This window comes from Oncorhynchus mykiss, chromosome 5, assembly GCF_013265735.2.
Source record: "Oncorhynchus mykiss isolate Arlee chromosome 5, USDA_OmykA_1.1, whole genome shotgun sequence".
In the NCBI taxonomy this organism is placed as follows: Eukaryota; Metazoa; Chordata; class Actinopteri; order Salmoniformes; family Salmonidae; genus Oncorhynchus; species Oncorhynchus mykiss.
Genome location: NC_048569.1, coordinates 93,938,620 through 93,963,764, shown reverse-complemented (window position 1 = coordinate 93,963,764; position 25,145 = coordinate 93,938,620). Strand labels below are relative to the sequence as shown.

At 45.1% G+C, this 25,145-nt stretch overlaps 1 protein-coding gene across 4 annotated transcripts in view; it reads right to left on the bottom strand.

The window, feature by feature from the left end:
- Positions 1-23,747, bottom strand: part of rxrgb (retinoid X receptor, gamma b) — a 78,509-nt gene extending 54,762 nt beyond the window's left edge. Inside the window, exon 1 of one of the 4 annotated variants that reach the window (XM_036978899.1) lies at positions 23,432-23,747. In XM_036978899.1, the coding sequence (XP_036834794.1) occupies positions 23,432-23,468 (37 nt within the window). In that variant the 5' untranslated portion in view covers positions 23,469-23,747. Of the gene's footprint in view, positions 1-2,551; positions 3,670-3,913; positions 4,555-23,431 lie in introns of those variants that run through there. The other 3 variants (XM_036978897.1, XM_036978898.1, XM_036978900.1) reach the window with 3 other exon arrangements.
- Positions 23,748-25,145: the final 1,398 nt, after the last annotated feature.

Genomic DNA, 25,145 nt, shown 5'->3' with positions numbered 1-25,145 from the left:
AACTAGCCTACCTGGTTACCTGGTTAAATAAAGGTGAAAAAAAAATTCAATTATTTTTTATTTTTTTACTTCTCTCTTAAAGCATAACAAAATGATATCTAAATCCAAACTGGTTTTCCAGCAGGCTACTATGAAAAACAAGAAGGGGTCTTTTTTTGCAGTTATACAGATTAAAACCAACCATTTCCAATGAATTGACAATTGATCCCTATTTAAAACTACCTTCCTTTTAAAATGAAGCCACACAGAGTTGGTTAATATTACAATTTCATCCTCCAGTAGAGGCCGAACAAATATTAGAGCAAATAATATGTCTCAACTGAGGAAAGGACCATTTTCTTGGGATATTTGTTTTTTTAAGGAAGTTAGTATCATGTTCACGAATGACATTGTAAATAAGGAAGGTCAAATTATGGCACACAACCAGTTAACAAAAGGTGTATGGAGACGTATGCTCAACAGAAAAATATAACCAACTCATCGCAGCTCTGCCGCAAAAATACACACACACACACACACACAGTGTCGGTCCTCTCGGCTGATAATGGCTAGCGACAGGACCCTGTCCGTGTCTCTCTTCTGTCTGTGTGTAAAAGGATCACATCATCACCTCCAACACCTCGCCAACCAGAGGAGGGGGAAAACACAGAGGAAGAGGGGTGATGGTGAGATCAGAGTGACAGACAACAGAGACAGAGAGAGAGGGAGAGAGAGGTGTTGAGAGATAGATAGATGTGCTGAAGGTAATACTAGGTAGAGTGCAGAGAATGAGAGAGAGTTGTTATGGTGATAGCTTGGTGGTGACATCAGCTCAACGACCACCTTTGAACCGTGAACTGAGAGAGCTAGGCTTCCATACTCAGATCCCCCTAAAAATCTCTCTCTCTCTCTCTCCCCCTCTCTCCCTCCCTCTCTCCCTCCCTCTCTCCCTCCCTCTCTCCCTCCCTCCCTCTCTCCCTCCCTCTCTCCCTCCCTCCCTGTTTCACACATTAAATCATTTTCTGACCTCTTCTTGTATCATACGCAATCATCCATGACACCATATAACAATAGTTAAAATATCTAAGAAGATCACCAAATAAGAGGCAGGTAACAGAACACATTCAAACCATACTTCATTAATCTAAACCAAGACACAGAAAAGGCCCATTCTGTTCCCCTTATAGGAGCCCCCTGACCAAAACACGACCCCCCCCCTCCCCTCCCCCAACCCCGCTCTACTTCGTGACACTTACAGCCTACATTCTGACTTACAGTAACAGCTATCAGCCAATTCAAACGGTATCATAAACCACAAGTCTATAAACAGCCCTCACATACCACAAAGCACATATTACAAAATAACCACCCAACATACTGCAGTAAAGGAACTCATCAAATGAAAGCAAAGCTCAGAACAGAAGAACGCATCTATCCAGATGCTTAAAGGGATAGACAGACACATAGAAATATCCCTGACTTCCTCTGACTCTGGGTAAGTAGCAAAAGATCATACTATAAACAAACAACAGCCCATAAAACGACACTGAATACAAAAAGACAGTTTAAAAACCTGTTGTCTTTAGACGCTTTGAAAACAACATTTTCAGGACTTTGCAGTGTTGCAAACGTGTTACCAAACACACACAAACACCATAAACCAGACACACTCCTATATATATCCGCTCTGCACTGCCACTGACTGCCAGGATAAATAATTAACCTCCCTGATCCATGATCTTTACATTTCTCCTCCCTGATCTATGATCTTTACTATTCACCTCCCTGATCCATGATCTTTACTATTCACCTCCCTGATCCATGATCTTTACTATTCACCTCCCTGATCCATGATCTTTACTATTCTCCTCCCTGATCTTAACTATTCACCTCCCTGATCCATGATCTTTACTATTCACCTCCCTGATCCATGATCTTTACTATTCTCCTCCCTGATCCATGATCTTTACTATTCTCCTCCCTGATCTATGATCTTAACTATTCACCTCCCTGATCCATGATCTTTACTATTCACCTCCCTGATCTAGGATCTTTACTATTCTCCTCCCTGATCTATAATCTTAACTATTCTCCTCCCTGATCCATGATCTTTACTATTCACCTCCCTGATCTAGGATCTTTACTATTCTCCTCCCTGATCTATGATCTTTACTATTCACCTCCCTGATCTATGATCTTTACTATTCACCTCCCTGATCTATGAGCTTTACTATTCACCTCCCTGATCTAGGATCTTTACTATTCTCCTCCCTGATCTATGATCTTAACTATTCTCCTCCCTGATCCATGATCTTTACTATTCACCTCCCTGATCTAGGATCTTTACTATTCTCCTCCCTGATCTATGATCTTTACTATTCACCTCCCTGATCTATGATCTTTACTATTCACCTCCCTGATCCATGATCTTTACTCTTAGGAGTATGTCTGTCAGTGTCCCAGTCCTGCGGTACTCACAGCGCATATAACCCAGCTCCCTTCTGTCCCAGTCCTGCGGTACTCACAGCGCATATAACCCAGCCCCCTTCTGTCCCAGTCCTGCGGTACTCACAGTGCATATAACCCAGCTCCCTTCTGTCCCAGTCCTAAGGTACTCACAGTGCATATAACCCAGCTCCCTTCTGTCCCAGTCCTGCGGTACTCACAGTGCATATAACCCAGCTCCATTCTGTCCCAGTCCTAAGGTACTCACAGTGCATAAAACCCAGCTCCCTTCTGTCCCAGTCCTAAGGTACTTACAGCGCATATAACCCAGTCCCCTTCTGTCCCAGTCCTGCGGTACTCACAGTGCATATAACCCAGCTCCCTTCTGTCCCAATCCTGCGGTACTCACTGTGCATATAACCCAGCTCCCTTCTGTCCCAGTCCTAAGGTACTCACAGTGCATATAACTCAGCTCCCTTCTGTCCCAGTCCTGCGGTACTCACAGTGCATATAACCCAGCTCCCTTCTGTCCCAGTCCTAAGGTACTCACAGTGCATATATCCCAACTCCCTTCTGTCCCAATCCTGCGGTACTCAGAGTGCATATAACCCAGCTCCCTTCTGTCCCAGTCCTAAGGTACTCACAGTGCATATAACCCAGCTCCCTTCTGTCCCAGTCCTAAGGTACTCACAGTGCATATAACCCAGCTCCCTTCTGTCCCAGTCCTGCGGTACTCACAGTGCATATAACCCAGCTCCCTTCTGTCCCAGTCCTAAGGTACTCACAGTGCATATAACCCAGCTCCCTTCTGTCCCAGTCCTGCGGTACTCACAGTGCATATAACCCAGCTCCATTCTGTCCCAGTCCTAAGGTACTCACAGTGCATAAAACCCAGCTCCCTTCTGTCCCAGTCCTAAGGTACTTACAGCGCATATAACCCAGTCCCCTTCTGTCCCAGTCCTGCGGTACTCACAGTGCATATAACCCAGCTCCCTTCTGTCCCAATCCTGCGGTACTCACTGTGCATATAACCCAGCTCCCTTCTGTCCCAGTCCTAAGGTACTCACAGTGCATATAACTCAGCTCCCTTCTGTCCCAGTCCTGCGGTACTCACAGTGCATATAACCCAGCTCCCTTCTGTCCCAGTCCTAAGGTACTCACAGTGCATATATCCCAACTCCCTTCTGTCCCAATCCTGCGGTACTCAGAGTGCATATAACCCAGCTCCCTTCTGTCCCAGTCCTAAGGTACTCACAGTGCATATAACCCAGCTCCTTCTGCCCCAGTCCTAAGGTACTCACAGTGCATATAACCCAGCTCCCTTCTTTCCCAGTCCTAAGGTACTCACAGTGCATATAACCCAGCTCCCTTCTGTCCCAGTCCTAAAGTACTCACAGTGCATATAACCCAGCTCCCTTCTGTCCCAGTCCTAAGGTACTCACAGTGCATATAACCCAGCTCCCTTCTGTCCCAGTCCTAAGGTACTCACAGTGCATATAACCCAGCTCCTTTATGGGGCTTCCAGATGAGGCTGATGCCATTGGGTGCCACATGGCTCCAGAGGGGGTGGAGAGGGGTGACAGACGAACTACCTTGCCAAAGAACACAGCCTCCCTAGCAGCTGGAGAGAAGGACGTACTCTGACTCCTGCTCCCGCTCCGACAGGAGAGAGAGACGAGAGGACAGAGAGGGACGGATAGAGGAAAGAGAGGGAGGGACGAAGGGAAAAGGAGGGAGAGAGGCAAAGTCCACCCGCGTCGTTTATGGGATTAACCAGATTATTCTCTGATCAATCCCAGAGGAACCAATTGCAGTCGCGGATCAACTCGTTTAACTCTAGAATTCCTACCCTCTATATCTGAAATGAGGATCTCTCTTTTCTCTCTCCTCTCTTCTTTAGGCACGTCCGTAAGTTCCCAGGATGCCTTTTTTTGTAATTAGGGCAGCATACATGCCTGTTAGCGCTGTGTTGGCACACTGCACGTCGCCTGTGTGTGTGTGTGTCCCTGTCACTCCGTGCCTTAGAGCCAAAAGAGTCCAGCATGGTTTGTGTGTGTGTGTGTGCGCGCATGCACGAGTGTGTATGTGCGTGTCGTCTAACAAGCCTTGCATTCCTGGAACTGTCTATTCCTATGTATGTGTCTCGGTACAGAAAACAGTACGGACCTAGAGCGAAATGTGTGCACTCAAAACAAGACCCAAGACCAAGACATTTAAAGGAACACACACTGAAAATCAACTACAATGAATGACTTCCTTCAGCAGCCCATAGCACCTGACTGACAGTGAAGTTAAGCTAGCATGCCTGGAGGCTCTGCTCCCTATAGAGTAGAGACCGGAGCAGCTGTCATACCAGTCTATTACACCCAACAAGTCTTCAGGGAACAGCTCAAATAATACACACCTCTTCACAGTCATGTGGAGTTGGAATAATAAGCGATGGCCCACATAAAACACATCGCCCTGAAAGACATAATTAGCATTCATGAAGACATTTTGCACATTGAGAGGTTAATGTGTTTCCTCATTGGAGAAATGAAACATTGAATTCCAAACAAAGCTTCAGGGTAATAATGATGTTTGTGCGTGTGTGTGTTTTCCTAAAAGCACTGACAGAAGAAGCTGACTCACATAGGCTTTTAATTCAATTTGATCTGAGGAGGTACGAGGAGGAGGCAGTTTAGTTTTCATACCTTCCTCTGTCCCTGAGGTACGAGGATGCAGTTTAGTTTTCATACCTCCCTCTGTCCCTGAGGTACGAGGAGGCAGTTTAGTTTTCATACCTCCCTCTCTCCCTGAGGTACAAGGAGGCAGTTTATTTTTCATACCTCCCTCTCTCCCTGAGGTATGAGGAGGCAGTTTATTTTTCATACCTCCCTCTGTCCCTGAGGTACGAGGAGGAGGCAGTTTAGTTTTCATACCTCCCTCTGTCCCTGAGGTACGAGGAGGAGGCAGTTTAGTTTTCATACCTCCCTCTGTCCCTGAGGTACGAGGAGGCAGTTTAGTTTTCATACTTCCCTCTGTCCCTGAGGTACGAGGAGGCAGTTTAGTTTTCATACTTCCCTCTGTCCCTGAGGTACGAGGAGGCAGTTTAGTTTTCATACCTCCCTCTCTCCCTGAGGTACGAGGAGGCAGTTTATTTTTCATACTTCCCTCTGTCCCTGAGGTACGAGGAGGCAGTTTAGTTTTCATACTTCCCTCTGTCCCTGAGGTACGAGGAGGCAGTTTAGTTTTCATACCTCCCTCTCTCCATGTTCTCTAATACCGCTGGCTGGACACTGTGTATTTTGGCAGGGAGGAGGACTCAAACATGTGACATCTTTTGTAACCCTGTGTGTTTTCAAGGAAAATAACTGATAGACAGGGATAATAGATATCAGAGAAATAAAATAAAAACGATAAGACTGACAGACAGGGATAATAGATATCAGAGAAATAAAAAAACAGAGAAGACTTGACAGACAGGGATAATAGATATCAGAGAAATAAAAAAACAGAGAAGACTTGATAGACAGGGATAATAGATACCAGAGAAATACAATTAAAACGATAAGACTGACAGACAGGGATAATAGATACCAGAGAAATATAATTTTTTTGAAAAGGACAGTCAGCTGTGAAGCAATCAGTGTGTGTGTGTTTAACTGTGTGCACGGGTGTGTATGTGCATGTGTCTGTCCATGCGTCTGTGTGAGTGTGATCGTGCGTGTGATGGGTTGGACTGACATGGCACTCTGAGCCCTCAAAATAGATATGTGGAGCTGCATTCTGTTCTGTGTAGAGCAGAGGGGCAGAGCAGAAAGGAGGGGTGGAGGAGAGATGAGGGGTGGAGGAGAGAGGAGGGGCGGAGGAGAGCGGAGGGGCAGATGAGAGAGGGGGCCAGCAGCCCAGGGGGCCAGGGGTCTGTGAGGCACATTGCTTGACTAAAGCAAGAATTAAAGCGTCAACACTTTGACCTTCACTTCACTAATGAGTAATTACTGACAATTAGCTGAAAGAACACTCCCCTCCCTCTTACCCCCATACCTCCCCCTTGAGACTCCTCTAAAACACACACACACAGGGTTTCTGTTAGCCAGCAATTGATGACTTTTAGCCGATAAATAAAACTGTTGCCTTATCTGTTGCCGTTGCAAAATGACTGGGAGGAAATAAATGCCATTGTATGTACATTTGACAGTCATGTTTATCGGTCTATAGGTTCATTTGCATAATTTAGTGGAATTAAATTAGCTCGTGTGTATTTTCGTTAGTCATCATGTATCTTATTTATCCAACACAACGAATCACATGTGCACAGCATACAGAGCCTATTTTGAGCAGGATTTCTCCTGAGGCACGTCAGCTGGTTGCGGCTGGAGTAAAAATGTGCTTTCATTGCGCAACAATTTTAAATGCAATCGCGTGTTACAGTTTTGATGCACACTTAAAAGAAGATACTATGTTTATTTCTAAACTGGCAATTGAAGCACACATCCCATTCACCATTCAAGGGCAGGCAACAGGCTATGAGCGCTTCACCCACCACTTTACAATGTGAGCTGGAGGCAGAACGCATTTTGAAAACACTTAATTGTTTGAAACCTAAATGTTTTATTTCATATTATGAGGCGTGTCTTACATTGCTTCAACATGGCCTTCAAGGCGAAATCCGACCATGGAAACGTGGAGGCAATTATTTTATAAAGACTTCATAGGTGGCGCGTGAGTTTCAGGTTTACAATTTATCCTACAATTTCTACCGTTCTGCGTTCCATTTCTGATTCTCATATGCGTATTTTCATGGAACAGTTTCATTTCAAAAACAACGTTTTCGTTTCTCTTAGTCATTGCCAAGTGGATAATCATAAAAATCAGAATTAAAATGATAAAAATCTAAAAGTTCAAAGTCAATTCATGCGAGATCACCAGCCACTTGGACTGTAACGGTTGTCGTTGCAGGATGAGGATGAGGAAGAGTAGTCGGACTAAAGCGCATTGTGGTAAGTGTTCAAATGATTTATTGAACTGAACACTAAATACAAAAATAACAAGAGAATAACTGAAACCGAAACAGTCCCGTAAGGTGCAAACACTGATACGGAAAACATAGAACACAAAAACATAGAATGCCCACCCCAACTCAGGCCCCTACCAAACCAAAATAGAGACATGAAAAGGATCTCAAAGGTCAGGGCGTGACATGGACACATTAATACTAGAGGTAAACGGATTATGATTTTTCAATGCCAATACCGATTATTGGAGGACCAAAAAATTGATACAGATTAATCTGCCGATTTTTTAAAAGGTATTTATTTATTTATTTGTAATAATGACAATCACAACAATACTGAATTAACACTTTTATTTTAACTTAATATAATACATCAATCAAATCAATTTAGCCTCAAATAAATAATGAAACATGATCAATTTGGTTTAAATAATGCAAAGACAAACTGTTGGAGAAGAAAGTAAAAGTGCAATATGTGCCATGTAAGAAAGCTAATGTTTAAGTTCCTTGCTCAGAACATGAGAACATATGAAAGCTGGTGATTCCTTTTAACACAGTCTTCAATATTCCCAGGTAATACATTTTAGATTGTAGTTATTATAGGAATTATAGGACTATTTCTATCTCATATACATTTGACTATTGGATGTTCTTATAGGCACTTTAATATTGCCAGTGTAACAGTATAGCTTCCGTCCCTCTCCTCGCCCCTACCTGGGCTCGAACCAGGAACACATCGACAACAGCCACTCTCGAAGCATCGTTACCCATCGCTCCACAAAAGCAGCAGCCCTAGCAGAGCAAGGGGAAAAACCACTCAGTCTCGGAGCGAGTGACGTTTGAAACGCTATTAGCGCGCACCCCGCTAACTAGCTAGCCATTTCACATCGGTTACACCAGCCTAATCTCGGGAGTTGATCGGCTTAAAGTCATAAACAGCTCAATGCTTGAAGCACAGCGAAGAGCTGCTGGCAAACGCACAAAAGTGCTGTTTGAATGAATGCTTACAAGCCTGCTGCTGCCTAGCATCGCTCAGTCAGACTGCTCTATCAAATATCAAATCATAGACTTAATTATAACATTAATAACACACAGAAATATGAGCCTTCGGTCATTAATATGGTCGAATCCGGAAACTATCATTTAAAAAATAAAATGTTTATTCTTTCAGTGAAATACGGAACCGTTCCGTATTTTATCTAACGGGTGGCATCCCTAAGTCTAAATATTGCTGTTACATTGTAAAACATTCAATGTTATGTCATGATTATGTACAATTCTGGCAAATTAATTACGGTCTTTGTTAGGAATAAATGGACTTCACACAGTTCGCAACGAGCCAGGCGGCACGAACTGCTGCAAATACTGCTTGCACAGAACGCAAGAGAAGTGACACAATTTCCCTAGTTAAAATAAATTAATGTTAGCAGGCAATATTAACTAAATATGAAGGTGTATTGATTTTAAAGAAAGGCATTGATGTTTATGGTTAGGTACACATTGGTGCAACGACAGTGCTTTTTTTCACGAATACACTTGTTAAATCATCACCCGTTTGGCGAAGTAGGATGTGATTCGATGAGAAATTAACAGGCACCGCATCGATTATATGCAACGCAGGACACGCTAGATAAACTAGTAATATCATCAACCATGTGTAGTTAACTAGTGATTATGTTAAGATTGATTGTTTTTTTATAAGATAAGTTTAATGCTAGCTAGCAACTTACCTTGGCATCTTGCTGCCCTCGCGTAACAGGTAGTCAGCCTGCCACGCAGGCTCCTTGTGTAGTGCAATGTAAGGCAGGTGGTTAGAGCATTGGACTATTAACCGGAAGGTTGCAAGATCGAATCCCCGAGCTGACAAGGTAAAAATCTGTCGTTCTGCCCCTGAACAAGGCAGTTAACTTCTCAACCAGTGAAATTGCAGGGCGCCAAATTCAAAACAACAGAAATCCCATAATTAAAATTCCTCAAACATACAAGTACTATACACCATTTTAAAGATAAACATCTTGTAAATCCTGCCACAGTGTCCGATTTCAAATAGACTTTACGGAGAAAGCACACCATGCGATTATGTTAGGTCAGCGCCTAGTCACAGAAGACCATACAGCCATTTTCCAGCCAAGAAGAGGGCTCACAAAAGTCAGAAATAGCGATTAAATTAATCACTAACCTTTGATGATCTTCATAAGATGGCACTCACAGGACTTTATGTTGCACAATAAATGTTGTTTTGTTCGATAAGGTACATCATTTATGTCCAAATACCTCCTTTTTGCTTGCGCGTTTAGCCCAGTAATCCAAATGCTCAATGCGCGATCACTTAGTTCAGACGAAAATTTTTAAAAGTTATATAACAGTTTATAGAAACATGTCAAACGATGTATAGAATCAATCTTTAGGATGTTTTTATCATAAATGTTCAATAATGTTTCATGTGTTTTCCCAGATGCGCTGTTTAGAATGTGTCACGCCCTGGTCGAAGTATTTTGTGTTTATCTTCATTTATTTGGTCAGGCCAGGGTGTGGCATGGATTTTTGTATGTGGTGTGTTGGTATTGGGATTGTAGCTTAGTGGGGTGTTCTAGTTAAGTCTATGGCTGTCTGAAGTGGTTCTCAATCAGAGGCAGGTGTTTATCGTTGTCTCTGATTGGGAACCATATTTAGGCAGCCATATTCTTTGAGTGTTTCATGGGTGATTGTCCTTAGTGTCCTTGTTCCTGTCTCTGTGCTACTTTGCACCAGTTTTAGGCTGTTTCGGTTTTCGTGTTACGTTTATTGTTTTGTATTTGATTCGTGTTTTCTTTGTTTCATTAAACATGTATCGCAATAGCCACGCTGCGTTTTGGTCCGACTCTACTTCGCCCAAAGAAAACCGTTACAGAATCACCCACCCCAACAGGACCAAGCGGCGTGGTGAAAGGCAGCAGGAGCAGCGTAAAGAGGAATGGACATGGGAGGACGTTTTGGATGGCAAGGGCTGTTACACTTGGGAGGAGATACTGGCTGGAATAGATCGCCTCCCATGGGAACAGGTGGAGGCACTTAGGAGAGCAGAGGCAGCCGGAGAGAGGAGTCGGCGATACGAGGGAACACGGTTGGCAAGGAAGCCCGGGAGTCAGCCCCAAAAATGTATTGGGGGGGGGGGGGGGGGGGGGGGGGGCTCACAGGGAGTATGGCTACGCCAGGTAGGAGACCTGTGCAAACTCCCTGTGCTTACCGGGGGGCTAGAGAGACCGGGCAGGCACCGTGTTATGCTGTGGTGCGCACGGTGTCTCCAGTGCGGGTGCATAGCCCGGTGCGGTACATTCCAGCTCCGCGTATCGGCCGGGCTAGAGTGAGCATTGAGCCAAGTGCCATGAAGCCGGCTCTACGCATCTGGTCTCCAGTGCGTCTCCTTGGGCCGGCTTACATGGCACCAGCCTTGCGCTCGGTGTCTCCGTTTCGCCTGCATAGCCCAGTGCGGGCTATTCCACCTCGACGCACTGGCAGGGCGACCGAGAGCATTCAACCTGGTAAAGTTGGGCAGGCTCGGTGCTCAAGAGCTCCAGTGCGCCTGCACGGTCCGGTCTACCCAGTACCACCTCCACGCACCAGCCCTCCGGTGGCAGCTCCCCGCACCAGGCTTCCTGTGCGTGTTCTCGGCCCAGTACCACCAGTGCCAGCACCACGCATCAGGCCTACAGTGCGCCTCACATGTCCAGCGCTGTCAGAGCCTTCCTCCTCTCCAGCGCTGCCGGAGTCTCCCACCTATCTAGCGCTGCCAGAGCCTTCCGTCTCTACAGCGCTGCCGGAGTCTCCAGTCTGCATAGAGCTGCCAGTCTGCAAGGAGCTGCCAGTCTGCAAGGAGCTCCCAGTCTGCAAGGAGCTGCCAGTCTGCAAGGAGCCGCCAGAGCTGCCAGTCTGCAGGATGCCACCAGAGCTGCCAGTCTGCAAGGGGCCGCCAGAGCTGTCAGTCTGCAAGGAGCCGCCAGAGCTGCCAGTCTGTAGGGAGCAGCCAGATCCGCCAGTCAGCATGGAGCAGCCAGAGCCGCCAGTCAGCATGGAGCAGCCAGTCAGCATGGAGCAGCCAGAGCAGCCAGTCAGCATGGAGCAGCCAGAGCTGCCAGTCAGCATGGAGCAGCCAGAGCTGCCAGTCAGCATGGAGCAGCCAGAGCTGCCAGTCAGCCAGGATCTTCCAGATCCGCCAGTCAGCCTGGATCCGCTATTCAGCCAGGATCCGCCATTCAGCCAGGATCTTCCTGAACCGCCAGTCAGCCAGGATCCGTCAGTCAGCCAGACTCTTCCAGATCTGCCAGTCAGCCAGACTCTTCCAGATGTGCCAGTCAGCCAGACTCTTCCAGATGTGCCAGTCAGCCAGACTCTTCCAGATCTGCCAGTCAACCAGACTCTTCCAGATCCGCCAGTCAGCCAGGATCTGCCAGAACCACCAGCCAGCCAGGATCTGCCAGATCCAACTACCTGCCTGAGCTTCCTCTCAGTGCTGAGCTTCCTCTCAGTGCTGGGCTTCCCCTCAGTGCTGAGCTTCCCCTCAGTGCTGAGCTTCCCCTCAGTGCTGAGCTTCCCCTCAGTCCCGAGCTGCCCCTCAGTCCCGAGCTGCCCCTCAGTCCCGAGCTGCCCCTCAGTCCCGAGCTGCCCCTCAGTCCAGTGGGATTCTGGGTGAGGACTACTAGGCCATGGTCGGCGGCGAGGGTGGACTATCCTAGGACGCGAGGAGGAGGGACTAAGACATTGATTGAGTGGGGTCCACGTCCCGCGCCGGAGCCACCACCATGGACAGACGCCCACCCGGACCCTCCCTATTGTTTTGATGTGCGTCCGGGAGTCCGCACCTTAGGGGGGGGGGGTTCTGTCACGCCCTGGTCGAAGTATTTTGTATTTATCTTCATTTATTTGGTCAGGCCAGGGTGTGGCATGGGTTTTTGTATGTGGTGTGTTGGTATTGGGATTGTAGCTAGGTGGGGTGTTTTAGTTAAGTCTATGGCTGTCTGAAGTGGTTCTCAATCAGAGGCAGGTGTTTATCGTTGTCTCTGATTGGGAACCATATTTAGGCAGCCATATTCTTTGAGTGTTTCATGGGTGATTGTCCTTAGTGTCCTTGTTCCTGTCTCTGTGCTACTTTGCACCAGTTTTAGGCTGTTTCGGTTTTCGTGTTACGTTTATTGTTTTGTATTTGATTCGTGTTTTCTTTGTTTCATTAAACATGTATCGCAATAGCCACGCTGCGTTTTGGTCCGACTCTACTTCACCCAAAGAAAACCGTTACAGAATGGTGTTTTCCCAGGTGTACTGTTTAGAATGGTGTTTTCCCAGGCGCTCTGTTTAGAATGGTGTTTTCCCAGGTGCTCTGTTTAGAATGGTGTTTTCCCAGGTGTACTGTTTAGAATGGTGTTTTCCCAGGTGTACTGTTTAGAATGGTGTTTTCCCAGGTGTACTGTTTAGAATGGTGTTTTCCCAGGTGTACTGTTTAGAATGGTGTTTTCCCAGGTGATCTGTTAGAATGGTGTTTTCCCAGGTGTACTGTTTAGAATGGTGTTTTCCCAGGTGCTCTGTTTAGAATGGTGTTTTCCCAGGTGTGCTGTTTTGAATGGTCTTTTCTCAGGTGTACTGTTTAGAATGGTGTTTTCCCAGCAGGTGATGATAGCAGGTGATAACACCAGTCAGTAGGGCTGTGATGATAGCAGGTGATGATAGCAGGTGATGATAGCAGGTGAGGATAACACCAGTCAGCAGGGCTGTGATGATAGCAGGTGAGGATAACACCAGCAAGCAGGGCTGTGATGATAGCAGGTGAGGATAACACCAGTCAGCAGGGCTGTGATGATAGCAGGTGAGGATAACACCAGTCAGCAGGGCTGTGATGATAGCAGGTGAGGATAACACCAGTCAGCAGGGCTGTGATGATAGCAGGTGAGGATAACACCAGTCAGCAGGGCTGTGATGGTAGCAGGTGATGATAGCAGGTGATGATAGCAGGTGAGGATAACACCAGTCAGCAGGGCTGTGATGATAGCAGGTGAGGATAACACCAGTTAGTAGGGCTGTGATGATAGCAGGTGAGAATAACACCAGTCAGCAGGGCTGTGATGGTAGCAGGTGATGATAGCAGGTGATGATAGCAGGTGAGGATAACACCAGTCAGCAGGGCTGTGATGATAGCAGGTGAGGATAACACCAGTTAGTAGGGCTGTGATGATAGCAGGTGAGGATAACACCAGTCAGCAGGGCTGTGATGGTAGCAGGTGATGATAGCAGGTGATGATAGCAGGTGAGGATAACACCAGTCAGCAGGGCTGTGATGATAGCAGGTGAGGATAACACCAGTCAGCAGGGCTGTGATGATAGCAGGTGAGGATAACACCAGTCAGTAGGGCTGTGATGATAGCAGGTGAGGATAACACCAGTCAGCAGGGCTGTGATGGTAGCAGGTGATGATAGCAGGTGATGATAGCAGGTGATGATAACACCAGTCAGCAGGGCTGTGATGATAGCAGGTGAGGATAACACCAGTCAGCAGGGCTGTGATGATAGCAGGTGAGGATAACACCAGTCAGCAGGGCTGTGATGATAGCAGGTGAGGATAACACCAGTCAGCAGGGCTGTGATGATAGCAGGTGAGGATAACACCAGTCAGCAGGGCTGTGATGATAGCAGGTGAGGATAACACCAGTCAGCAGGGCTGTGATGGTAGCAGGTGATGATAGCAGGTGATGATAGCAGGTGAGGATAACACCAGTCAGCAGGGCTGTGATGATAGCAGGTGAGGATAACACCAGTCAGCAGGGCTGTGATGATAGCAGGTGATGATAGCAGGTGATGATAGCAGGTGAGGATAACACCAGTCAGCAGGGCTGTGATGGTAGCAGGTGATGATAGCAGGTGAGGATAACACCAGTCAGCAGGGCTGTGATAGTAGCAGGTGATGATAGCAGGTGATGATAGCAGGTGAGGATAACACCAGTCAGCAGGGCTGTGATGATAGCAGGTGAGGATAACACCAGTCAGCAGGGCTGTGATGGTAGCAGGTGATGATAGCAGGTGATGATAGCAGGTGAGGATAACACCAGTCAGCAGGGCTGTGATGATAGCAGGTGAGGATAACACCAGTCAGCAGGGCTGTGATGGTAGCAGGTGAGGATAACACCAGTCAGCAGGGCTGTGATGATAGCAGGTGAGGATAACACCAGTCAGCAGGGCTGTGATGATAGCAGGTGAGGATAACACCAGTCAGCAGGGCTGTGATGATAGCAGGTGAGGATAACACCAGTCAGCAGGGCTGTGATGATAGCAGGTGAGGATAACACCAGTCAGCAGGGCTGTGATGATAGCAGGTGAGGATAACACCAGTCAGCAGGGCTGTGATGATAGCAGGTGAGGATAACACCAGTCAGTAGGGCTGTGATGCAATGTTGTATTCCATGGCAAAAAAAGAAAACATGAAGCAGACAACTCTTTGGTCCTTTAAAAACCTGCTGTATGTGATAGAGGTCGTCCGATTATGATCTTTCAACGCCGATACCGATACCGACGATTGGAGGACCAAAAAGCTGATACCGATTAATCGGCCGATTTTTATTTATTTATTTGTAATAATGACAATTACAACAATACTGAATGAACACTTATTTTAACTTAATATAATACATAAATAAAATCTATTTAGCCTCAAGTAAATAATGAAACATGTTCAATTTGGTTTAAATAATGCAAAAACAAAGTTTTGGAGAAGAAAGTAAAAGTGCAATATGTGCTATGTAAGAAAGCTAACGTTTCAGTTTATTGCTCAGAACATGAGAACATATGAAAACTGGTGGTTCCTTTTAACATGAGACTTCAATATTCCCACGTAAGAAGTTTTAGATTGTAGTTATTATAGGAATTATAGGACTATATCCCTCTATACCATTTGTATTTCATTAACCTTTGACTATTGGATGTTCTTACAGGCACTTTAGTATTGCCAGTGTAACAGTATAGCTTCCGTCCCTCTCCTCGCTCCGCCCTGGGCTCGAACCAGCAACACAACGACAACAGCCACCATCGAAGCGGCGTTACCCATGGGGAAGGGGAACAAGCCATTTCACTTCGGTTACACCAGCCTCATCTCGGGAGTTGATAGGCTTGAAGTCATAAACAGTGCAATGCTTGACGCACAACGAAGAGCTGCTGGCAAAACGCACAAAAGTGCTGTTTGAATGAATGTTTACGAGCCTGCTTCTGCCTACCACCGCTCAGTCAGATACTTAGATACTTGTATGCTTGTATGCTCAGTCAGATTATATGTAACGCAGGACACGCTAGATAATATCTAGTAATATCATCAACCATGTGTAGTTAACTAGTGATTATGATTGATTGTTTATTATAAGATAAGTTTAATGCTAGCTAGCAACTTACCTTGGCTTACTGCATTCGTGTAACCGGCAGTCTCCTTGTGGAGTGCAACGAGAGAGAGGCAGGTCGTTATTAACTGTAAGGTTGCAAGATTGGATCCCCGAGCTGACAAGGTGAAAATCTACCGTTCTACCCCTGAACAGGGCAGTTAACCCACCGTTCCTAGGAAATAAGAATGTGTTCTTTAACTGACTTGCCTAGTTAAATAAAGGTATACAAAAAAAAATATATATATATATATCGCAGTTCTGATGTCCATATATATATATATAATATATAAAAATTGGTAAATTGGCGCCCAAAAATACAGATTTCCGGTTGTTATGAAAACTTGAAATCGGCCCTAAGTAAATCGACCTCTAGTATGTAACATATTGTGTGCTGTAGTTTGGAAAATAAATAAATGTGCCTCAGGATGACAACATAATGATGATTGTTTCCAACATAAGGGCTGTTTTCCTAAAGAAGTTAAATCTGCTTCATGTTTTGTTTCCTTGACACAATAGTAAGGAGTATCGCGATACTGGTATCATCCTGGCTCTAGTAAAAGTGGAAATACATGAACTAAATTTAAAAAGTGTCAAGACATCCAAGCACTGTATAGCAGAAAAGACAATGTGCCAAAATGGGCATGTGACGAAGCATATGAATGCGAGGGCCTATTTAAATATGAAACCAAACCAGCCTGTGAACAACAAACTCACAAGTTGACTCTCCCTCTATTGACTCCCCCCCCCCGGTAATACCAAGCCATACAGGTGTGGGTGTGTCGACCAAGCCATATTTGCACAAGGATTCTGCCATTTCATACCAACTGCAGTTCAAAACTGTCATATGTATTAGCAGACGGCACACAATAGATGTGAGCCTGGTAAAAGCCTATTGGAGTGTGTGTGAGTGAGTGAGTGAGTGAGTGAGTGAGTGAGTGAGTGAGTGAGTGAGTGAGTGAGTGAGTGAGTGAGTGAATGAGAGAGTGAGAGAGTGTGTACATGTAGAGTGGGTATCCATGATGACGTCGGAGGGGAAGGCTAACGTCTTATTGGCTCTTAACCAGCCAAGCTATTTTGTTAGTTTTTTCGCGTTGTTCGTAACTTGTTTTGTACATAATGTTGCTGCTAATGAAAAGAGCTTCTGGACATCAGAACTGCGATTATTCATCTAAGATTAGAAGAAGAGTTTTTCTTCAATGAGTCAGAGGGGAGGGATATACTACAGACACCGAACCATTACCGATCCCCGTAATTCGCTGGAGAAGGAAACAAAAATATTGGGGTGCCTCGTGAGCATCAGGTGACAAATTGCTAATCTGTCTTTGCCTTCTGTCCTGCTAGCTAACATTTAATCGCTGGAAAATAAATGGGACGAACTGAAAGCACGTATATCCTACCAACGGGACATTAAAAACTGTAATATCTTATGTTTCACCGAGTCGTGGCTGAACGACGACATTAAGAACATACAGCTGGCGGGTTATACACTCTATCGGCAGGACAGAACAGCAGCCTCTGGTAAGACACGGGGCGGCGGTGGCCTATGCATATATGTAAACAACAGCTGGTGCACGATATCTAAGGAAGTCTCAAGGCTTTTCTTGCCTGAGGTAGAGTACCTCATGATAAGTTTTAGACCACACTATCTTCCTAGAGAATTTTCACCTGTATTTTTCGTAGCTGTCTACATACAACCACAGACCGACGCTGGCAATAAAACCTCACACAATGAGCTGTATACCGCCATATGCAAACAGGAAAACACTCATCCAGAGGCGGCGCTCCTAGTGGCCGGGGACTTTAATGCAGGGAAACTTAAATCAGTTTTACCTCATTTCTATCAGCGTGTTAAATGTGCAACCAGAAGGGGAAAAAACTCTGGACCACCTTTACTTCACACACAGAGAAGCATACAAACCTCTCCCTCGCCCTCCGTTTGGAAAAATCTGACCATAATTATATCCTCCTGATTCCTGCTTACAAGGAAAAATTAAAGCAGTGAGCACCAGTGACTCGGTCTATAAAAAAGTGGCCAGATGAGGCAGATGCTAAACTACAGGACTGATTCGCTAGCACAGACTGGAATATTCCTCTGATGGCATTGAGGAGTACATCACATCAGTCACTGGCTTTATCAATAAGTTAACGTTGTCCCCACTGTGACTGTACGTACATACCCCAACCAGAAGCCATGGATTACAGGCAACATTTGCACTGAGATAAAGGGTAGAGCCGCCGGTTTCAAGGAGAGGGACTCTAACCCGGAAGCTTCTAAGAAATTCTGCTATGCCCTCAGACGAACCATCAAACAGGCAAAGCGTCAATACAGGACTAAGATCGAATTGTACAACACCGGCTCTGACGCTCGTCGGATGTGGCAAGGCTTGTAAACTATTACAGACTACAAACGGAAGCACAGCCTACCAGACGAGCTAAATAACTTCTATGCTCGCTTTGAGGCAAGTAACACTGAAACATGCATGAGAGCATCAGCTGTTCCGGACGACTGTGTGATCACACGCTCTCCGCAGCCGATGTGAGTAAGACCTTTCTTTAAACAAGTCAACATTGACAAGGCCGGATTACCAGGATATGTTCTCCGAGCATGTGCTAACAAAGTGGCAAGTGTCTTAAATGACAATTTCAACCACTCCCTATCTGAATCTGTAATACCAACATGTTTCAAGAACACCACCAAAGTCCCTGTGCCCAAGAACAATGCAATGAAAAAATGAAATGCTTTGAAAGGCTGGTCATGGCTCACAACACCATTATCCCAGAAACCCTAGACCCACTCCAATTTGCATACCGCACCAACAAATCCACAGATGATGCAATCTCTATTGCACTCCACACTGCCCTTTCCCACCTGGACAAAAGAACACCTATATGAGAACGCTATTCATTGACTACAGCTAAGCATTCAACACCATAGTGCCCACAAAGCTCATCACTAAGCTAAGGCCCTGGGACTAAACACCTCCCTCTGCAACTGGATCCTGGACTTCGTGACGGGCCGTCCCCAGGTGGTGAGCTAGGTAAAAACACATCCGCCACGCTGATCCTCAACACAGGGGCCCCTCAGGGGTGCGTGCTCAGTCCCCTCCTGTACTCCCTGTTCACTCATGACTGCACGGCCAGGCACGACTCCAACACCATCATTAAATTTGAAGATGACACAACAGTCAACACTGATCACCGACAACGATGAGACAGCCTATAGGGATGAGGTCAGAGACCTGACCATGCGGTGCCAGGACAACAACCTCTCCCTCAACGTGATCAAGACAAAAGAGATCCGAGCACACCCTCAATCTCATCGACAGGCCTGTAGTGAAGCAGATTGAGAGCTTCAAGTTCCATCCACATCACCAACATACTGACATGTTCAAAGCACACCAAGACAGTCGTGAAGAAGGCACGACAAAGCCTATTCCCCCTCAGGAGCTTGTAAAGATTTGGCATGGGTCCTCAGATCCTCAAAAGAGTTTTCAGCTGCACCATCGAGAACATCGTGATGGGTTGCATAACTGCCTGGTATGGCAACTGCTCGGCCTCCGACCGCATGGCACTACAGAGGGTAGTGCGTACGGCCCAGTACATCCCCAGGGCCAAGCTTCCAGCACCTCTATACCAGGCGGTGTCAGAGGAAGGCCCTAAAAATGGTCAAAGATTCCAGCCACCCCAGTCATAGACTGTTCTCTATTATGCTACCGCACGGCAAGCGAAGCACCAAGCCTAGGTCCACGAGGCTTCTAAAGAGCTTCTACCCCCAAGCCATAAGACTCCTGAACAGCAAATCAAATGGCTACCCAGGCTATCTGTATTGTCCCCCCCCCCCTTCTACGCAATTGTTATTTCATTGCAAGGTATTGTTGTATTCGGCGCATGTGACAAATACAATTTGATTTGATTTGGTTACTCAAACAGAAAACTGGAGGATCATTGACCCTTGGCAGCAGTTAAACAAGAGTTCAGAGTGCTACTGTTAACCAGTCCTGGTGGGACCCCTCTCTCTCCTCTCTCTTTCTCACTCTCTTCTCTCTCTCTCTCTCTCTTTCTTCCCTCTCTCCTTTTCTCTCTCTCTTCACTCTCGCTTCCCTCTTTCTCACTCTTCTCTCCTCTCTCGCTTCCCTCTCTCTTTCTCACTCTCTCTTCTCTCTCTCTCTTCTCTCTTCCTTCCCTCTCTCTTCTCTCTAGCTTCCCTCTCTCTTTCTCACTCTCTCTTCTCTCGCTTCCCTCTCTCTTTCTCACTCTCTCTTCTCTCTCGCTTCACTCTCTCTTTCTCACTCTCTCTTCTCTCTCTCTCTTCTATCTCGCTTCTCTCTCTTTCTCACTCTCTTTTCTCCCTCTTCTCTCTGTCTCTTTCTTTCCCATTCCAATACTTATTTTCCACCCTATCTCCGTTGACTGTCTTTATCTCCAGGACTTCCACAGATCTGTGAGTTATGTGCATATCGTTTCCCTGAACAGCAGCAGCAGAGTGAATGCCTGCACGTCTGTGAACCCCCAGACTGACGGGAAACCACAGAAATGCCAAAAAGCAAGAACATTTATAACTTGGCATAATCCACAGAAGTTCTCCAAACTTTATTAAACTATGATGTGCTGCTGAGTCCGACCTCTCCCTGATTTGATTCATAGAATTAGGAATTGGAATGCTAGAATGGACATGAATCTTCTTATGATGTGATAAAGGTCAGCTATTTTGGTCAGGGAATTGGTCAACCATGATTTGCCATTGCTGTGTAAGATAGTGTAAAATAATGAACTTGAAGAATGTTCCTGTACTGTATGTTTGCTAGCTAGCCATCTTTAGAGGAATTATTCTTTACAGGTTTTTAATTAACTGCCGATATGCCAACCTTCCGTTCAACCAATGCAGTCAATCCACAGCCAGACACTGGCTGAAATCAGTTGTTGACAGGACTCAGACAAGTTGTGAATGCAACAAGTACTGATATTGTATCATATAACAGCATTCACAGCTTTCCAAGAAAAATAATTTAGACATTTATGGTCTGTTTACATATATTTTAGAGGCTATTTACCGGTATACAGAAAATTGGTATAAAAGCCTTATAAACTATATTTTAAGAGTTTATTTCCAAACCGCTATACAACTATTTTCTTGAAGAGCATAGTCAGAACTACAAATTTCAGATTTTTCCATGCAAAGCATTGGCACCTTCGGATTACAGAGTATCAGTGGGGTTTGAAAACAGCGACCCTTGTGTTCAGTGCCGGTATTACAGAAAATCCAGGGTATGGCACAAGGTCGGTATGAAAGTAGGACAATCTGGATACCGCTCAAGCCTACTAGCTACATGCCAAATTGATAGGCTACCCTCACATATCTGAAACTACATGATCAATTGATGTTTACTGATCATGAAAAGCATGCAGTTACTTCCTGTATAACTCCGATGATTGAGATAAACGTGGAATGATCTGAAAATGTGTAGTTCTGACGAGGCTCTTCAAGAGGTGATGATATTGATACCAAATAGTTAGAACATTTATTTAACAATCCCTTGAAAACGGCTTGAAGTTGTCAATGGTTTTATTAGAGCTGGGAGTCTCCTTTCCAAATCGAACTCTCCGTATTGTGAAGTTTTATTGATAACGTCCTGTAGGATCTCTACTGTCGGCTCGATGCACAGATTCTCTATTACATGTTACAAATTCCGAGGGACAGTTTTATTATTTTGTCAATGTGATCGTCCATGGCTATGAAACGACACTATATTATAGCTAATAAATATGCTTTCCTGTACATTAGATTGTCCTGAACAGTGTGTCAATTGAATTACTGTACTTGAATGGCCTGTTTTACAGCCTTCACAGAACTCGGTGTCACTACAACAGTTTATGTTTAGTACGAAATAATAAACCATAAAAAAAAAGATAGAATTGAATGTTTCATATCAGAACTCTTATGTCTGTTATGGAACATGAATAAAATAACACCTTATCAAATCAAATCTAATTTATTTATATAGCCCTTCGTACATCAGCTGATATCTCAAAGTGCTGTACAGAAACCCAGACCTAAAACCCCAAACAGCAAGCAATGCAGGTGTAGAAGCGCCTGCATATTAGACCTATGAACTTGTTATTTCCAGTACTCTGTAGGGAATAACAATTTCAACAAGACACAACAGAAGTGAACTGAGTGAGATTCTAGTCTGAGGGGGATACAAATGGTCCGTTTAGGAATATTCTGTCATGTTTGCTCACCGCTTCACAACAGTCTCCCATTACCAGGAGGCACAACCGTTCACAGCGATGGCAGTTTCACTCACATACAAGCTGCTGAACTATCTAGTCAGGCAACAACATCCCAAAGATAAATGACTTCAAGAGACTCCAATCCCTTTAATGTGGTTTTAGATGTATTTTATTTGAGTTGAACCTTTATTTAACTAGGCGAAGCCAGTTAAGAACAAATGTTTATTTACAATGACGGCCTACCCCGGGCCAACCCCTAATCCGGACGACGCTGGGTCAATTGGGCGCTTCCCTATGGGACTCCCAATCACGGCCGATTGTGATACTGCCTGGAATCGAAACTAGGGTCTGTTGTGATGCAGTGCCTTAGACCACTGCACCACTCGAGATCTCCCGACATTGTCACAAAGCACTGTTGATGATAATAATAACATCATGCTCTATTGCAGTGGCTTGGCAATGAATGTTTCATTCAAGGAGAACATCACATGATAAATGATGCATGTAGTGTGTGACTCACTATGTGGACTTAAAGAAGCCCTGGGCTGCTTAACTGCTGCACAAATCACAGACTGAAAGCGTCACAAAAAAGTCTCACATCATGTTAATATTCACCTCAGCATGTACTGCTGCCTTTTACACACATCTTGCACTATTATTACATGAGTAGGATGCAGACTAGACTACAACCAATACATAAGAAATAACAGCGTTATTAGCTATGGGCCTATTTGCTGCCTAGGCTCCTCAATGTTTTTTTATTTTTTCTTGTTGTTTTCTGTGCAGTTTCTCTTGTCTGAATAAGTTCGTGGTATGTATGTGTGAACCATAACTCCAATAGGGCAGCCTCCAGTCTCCACATTGACCAGGGAGCCCCATAAGATTATTATTTTTTTCCACTCGGGAAAAGTTTTGTTGAAGACCTGGACAGAAAAGCCCCACTCTTTCGATCGTTAGGCCTAGACATATCGCCCACGATAGGGAAAACACCATTGTAAACCAATAAATTGTGTTTATGTCAAAAACAGTTAGCAAGAAATGCCGGACGACCATTCATAAATTACATACATTTAAGCGCAATTAAACTGCCAACCTCTGACCTTGTCTGAACAGGAGAACCGCAATCCCATGACTTTTACATTGGCCGCAGCCCCTCATTGTCAAGAGGCACTACTACAGCCGGACGAGTGCTAAGCAGGCCGAACTAAACATGAACATTGAATAAATATCTACGGAGGGAAATCTCCAGCCGAGTCCGTGGACTGCTCCATCTAGCTCGCCCGCTGGCACTCCGAGAAAAAGACGCCATGGACCGTCTCCAAATAGCAGAACTATACAACGACTATAGAGGATTAAACGTATTTCAAACAGAGCAAGGAAAGATACTTACTGGGGTGTAAATATGGGTCATTATGCCTTCTGTCCATAATGTGTGAGTTAGCGCTGTGTCGTTCTCTGTAGCCGCGCCGTCACAGGCAGCAACAGCATCCCAGCGAATAACACTCCCCAACCGGGAAAACTGTGCAAGGGCAGGTCAACGCGGGGCCCAGCAAGGGGGTGGCAAAAGCAGGTCTCCTCCCAATGACAACAGTCATCGAGATATCTAAGCCCACGAACCTGACGAAACTTCTTGCCTCGCAGCGTAACAACGTTGCAACCTAGAATGTATAAAATGTGACACAAATCATTTCCCCAAACAGAAAGTAACGAGGGGAAAAAAATCCAATATGGCGTTCGAAAAGCCAGAGTCGTGGGTTTTTTAAGCCAAGTGAAATCAGGTGGATGTTTCCACATTTCCAAAAGCCTTTCTATACGCTCTACTTCTACGCTCATTTTATTTTAGGCTACATTTTATTTGTGTGTTTTATAGCCTACCAAATAGAGCCTATTCATAATTTCAACAATATATATATATTATTTTTTTGTCTAATCTTTGCCTTTGGGCTATGTTTTGTAATTACTCTGTAATGACATTTTGATTTATTGATTTTTTTTCACCTTTATTTATCCAGGTAGGCCAGTTGAGAACAAGTTCTCATTTACAACTGCAACCTGGCAAAGATCATTAAGACATTTTGTAGGGCCAAGAGGCATATTGTTTCGTGTAGTCAGTCCCTCGTTATAAATTGTGTGAATAGGCTGCTTACCGATTTTAATAGCCTACAATATTTTCACCTTCTGAATTATGTTCACACATTTAGCTTAATTTTGAATATGATTAGGCCGATTTCCATTAAATGGGATTGATTCAAATTAACAAAAATGTGTCAATGTGTGCGTATGTGTGTAATGTATTCTATGTGTAATCTGAACGCCTGTGTGCGATGTTTTTGTTTGTGTAGTGATATATAATTATTTCTCTCTCTCCGGCAACCCAAAGCACCCTGCACATTCAGCGGTCTACCTATTGAAAAGTGCGGGTCCGGGTCTCGTGACCCCCTGGAATCCCCCTAGATCTTTCTTCAGAGTTTGGGGTCATTTGAGGGTGAGTTCGCGGTACCTCAGAAGGTTACTCAGGAGTCAACCCGCGCTGAGGGATTCACAATCTTGAACTGGGGGAGCAGGCCGCGCAGACGCTCTGTCAACGCCGGCCCCTGACCACTCAGAGAGAGCCTTTCGCTGCCCTGTTAATGGAACAAGCACCTCGACCCGCGGCCTTGTAACAACGAGCCCCGGAGGATACTAGCCAAGATGAATGGCATTTTTTTATCCAGTCATTGTACACTGATCAGGGCTTTTCATTTGTTACCCCTCCTCATCCCCACCCCCACCACCTCCATTAGATTACATAAATTCATTAAAGTCAAAGAAAGGCATTAAAAGGGCTATTTGTCAGTTCTCTCTTTTGTGTGTTCCTAATGGCTGCATGTGGTTCAAGGTATTCGTATTTTCTTTTTAAAGGGTTGCACATGGGTTTATGGACCACATGGAGAGGGAAATTGAGGGGAGGAAATCAGAAGTAAGATTTACAAGCACAATACCATACCATGCTTTCATGTTGCCTAGACTGAGGTCATATGAAATAGCCTTTTAGCACATCTCTTAAATTGCATTTCATTTGTACGGCAGTCAAGGAATGGGGCTTGTGCAAATATTCAACAGGA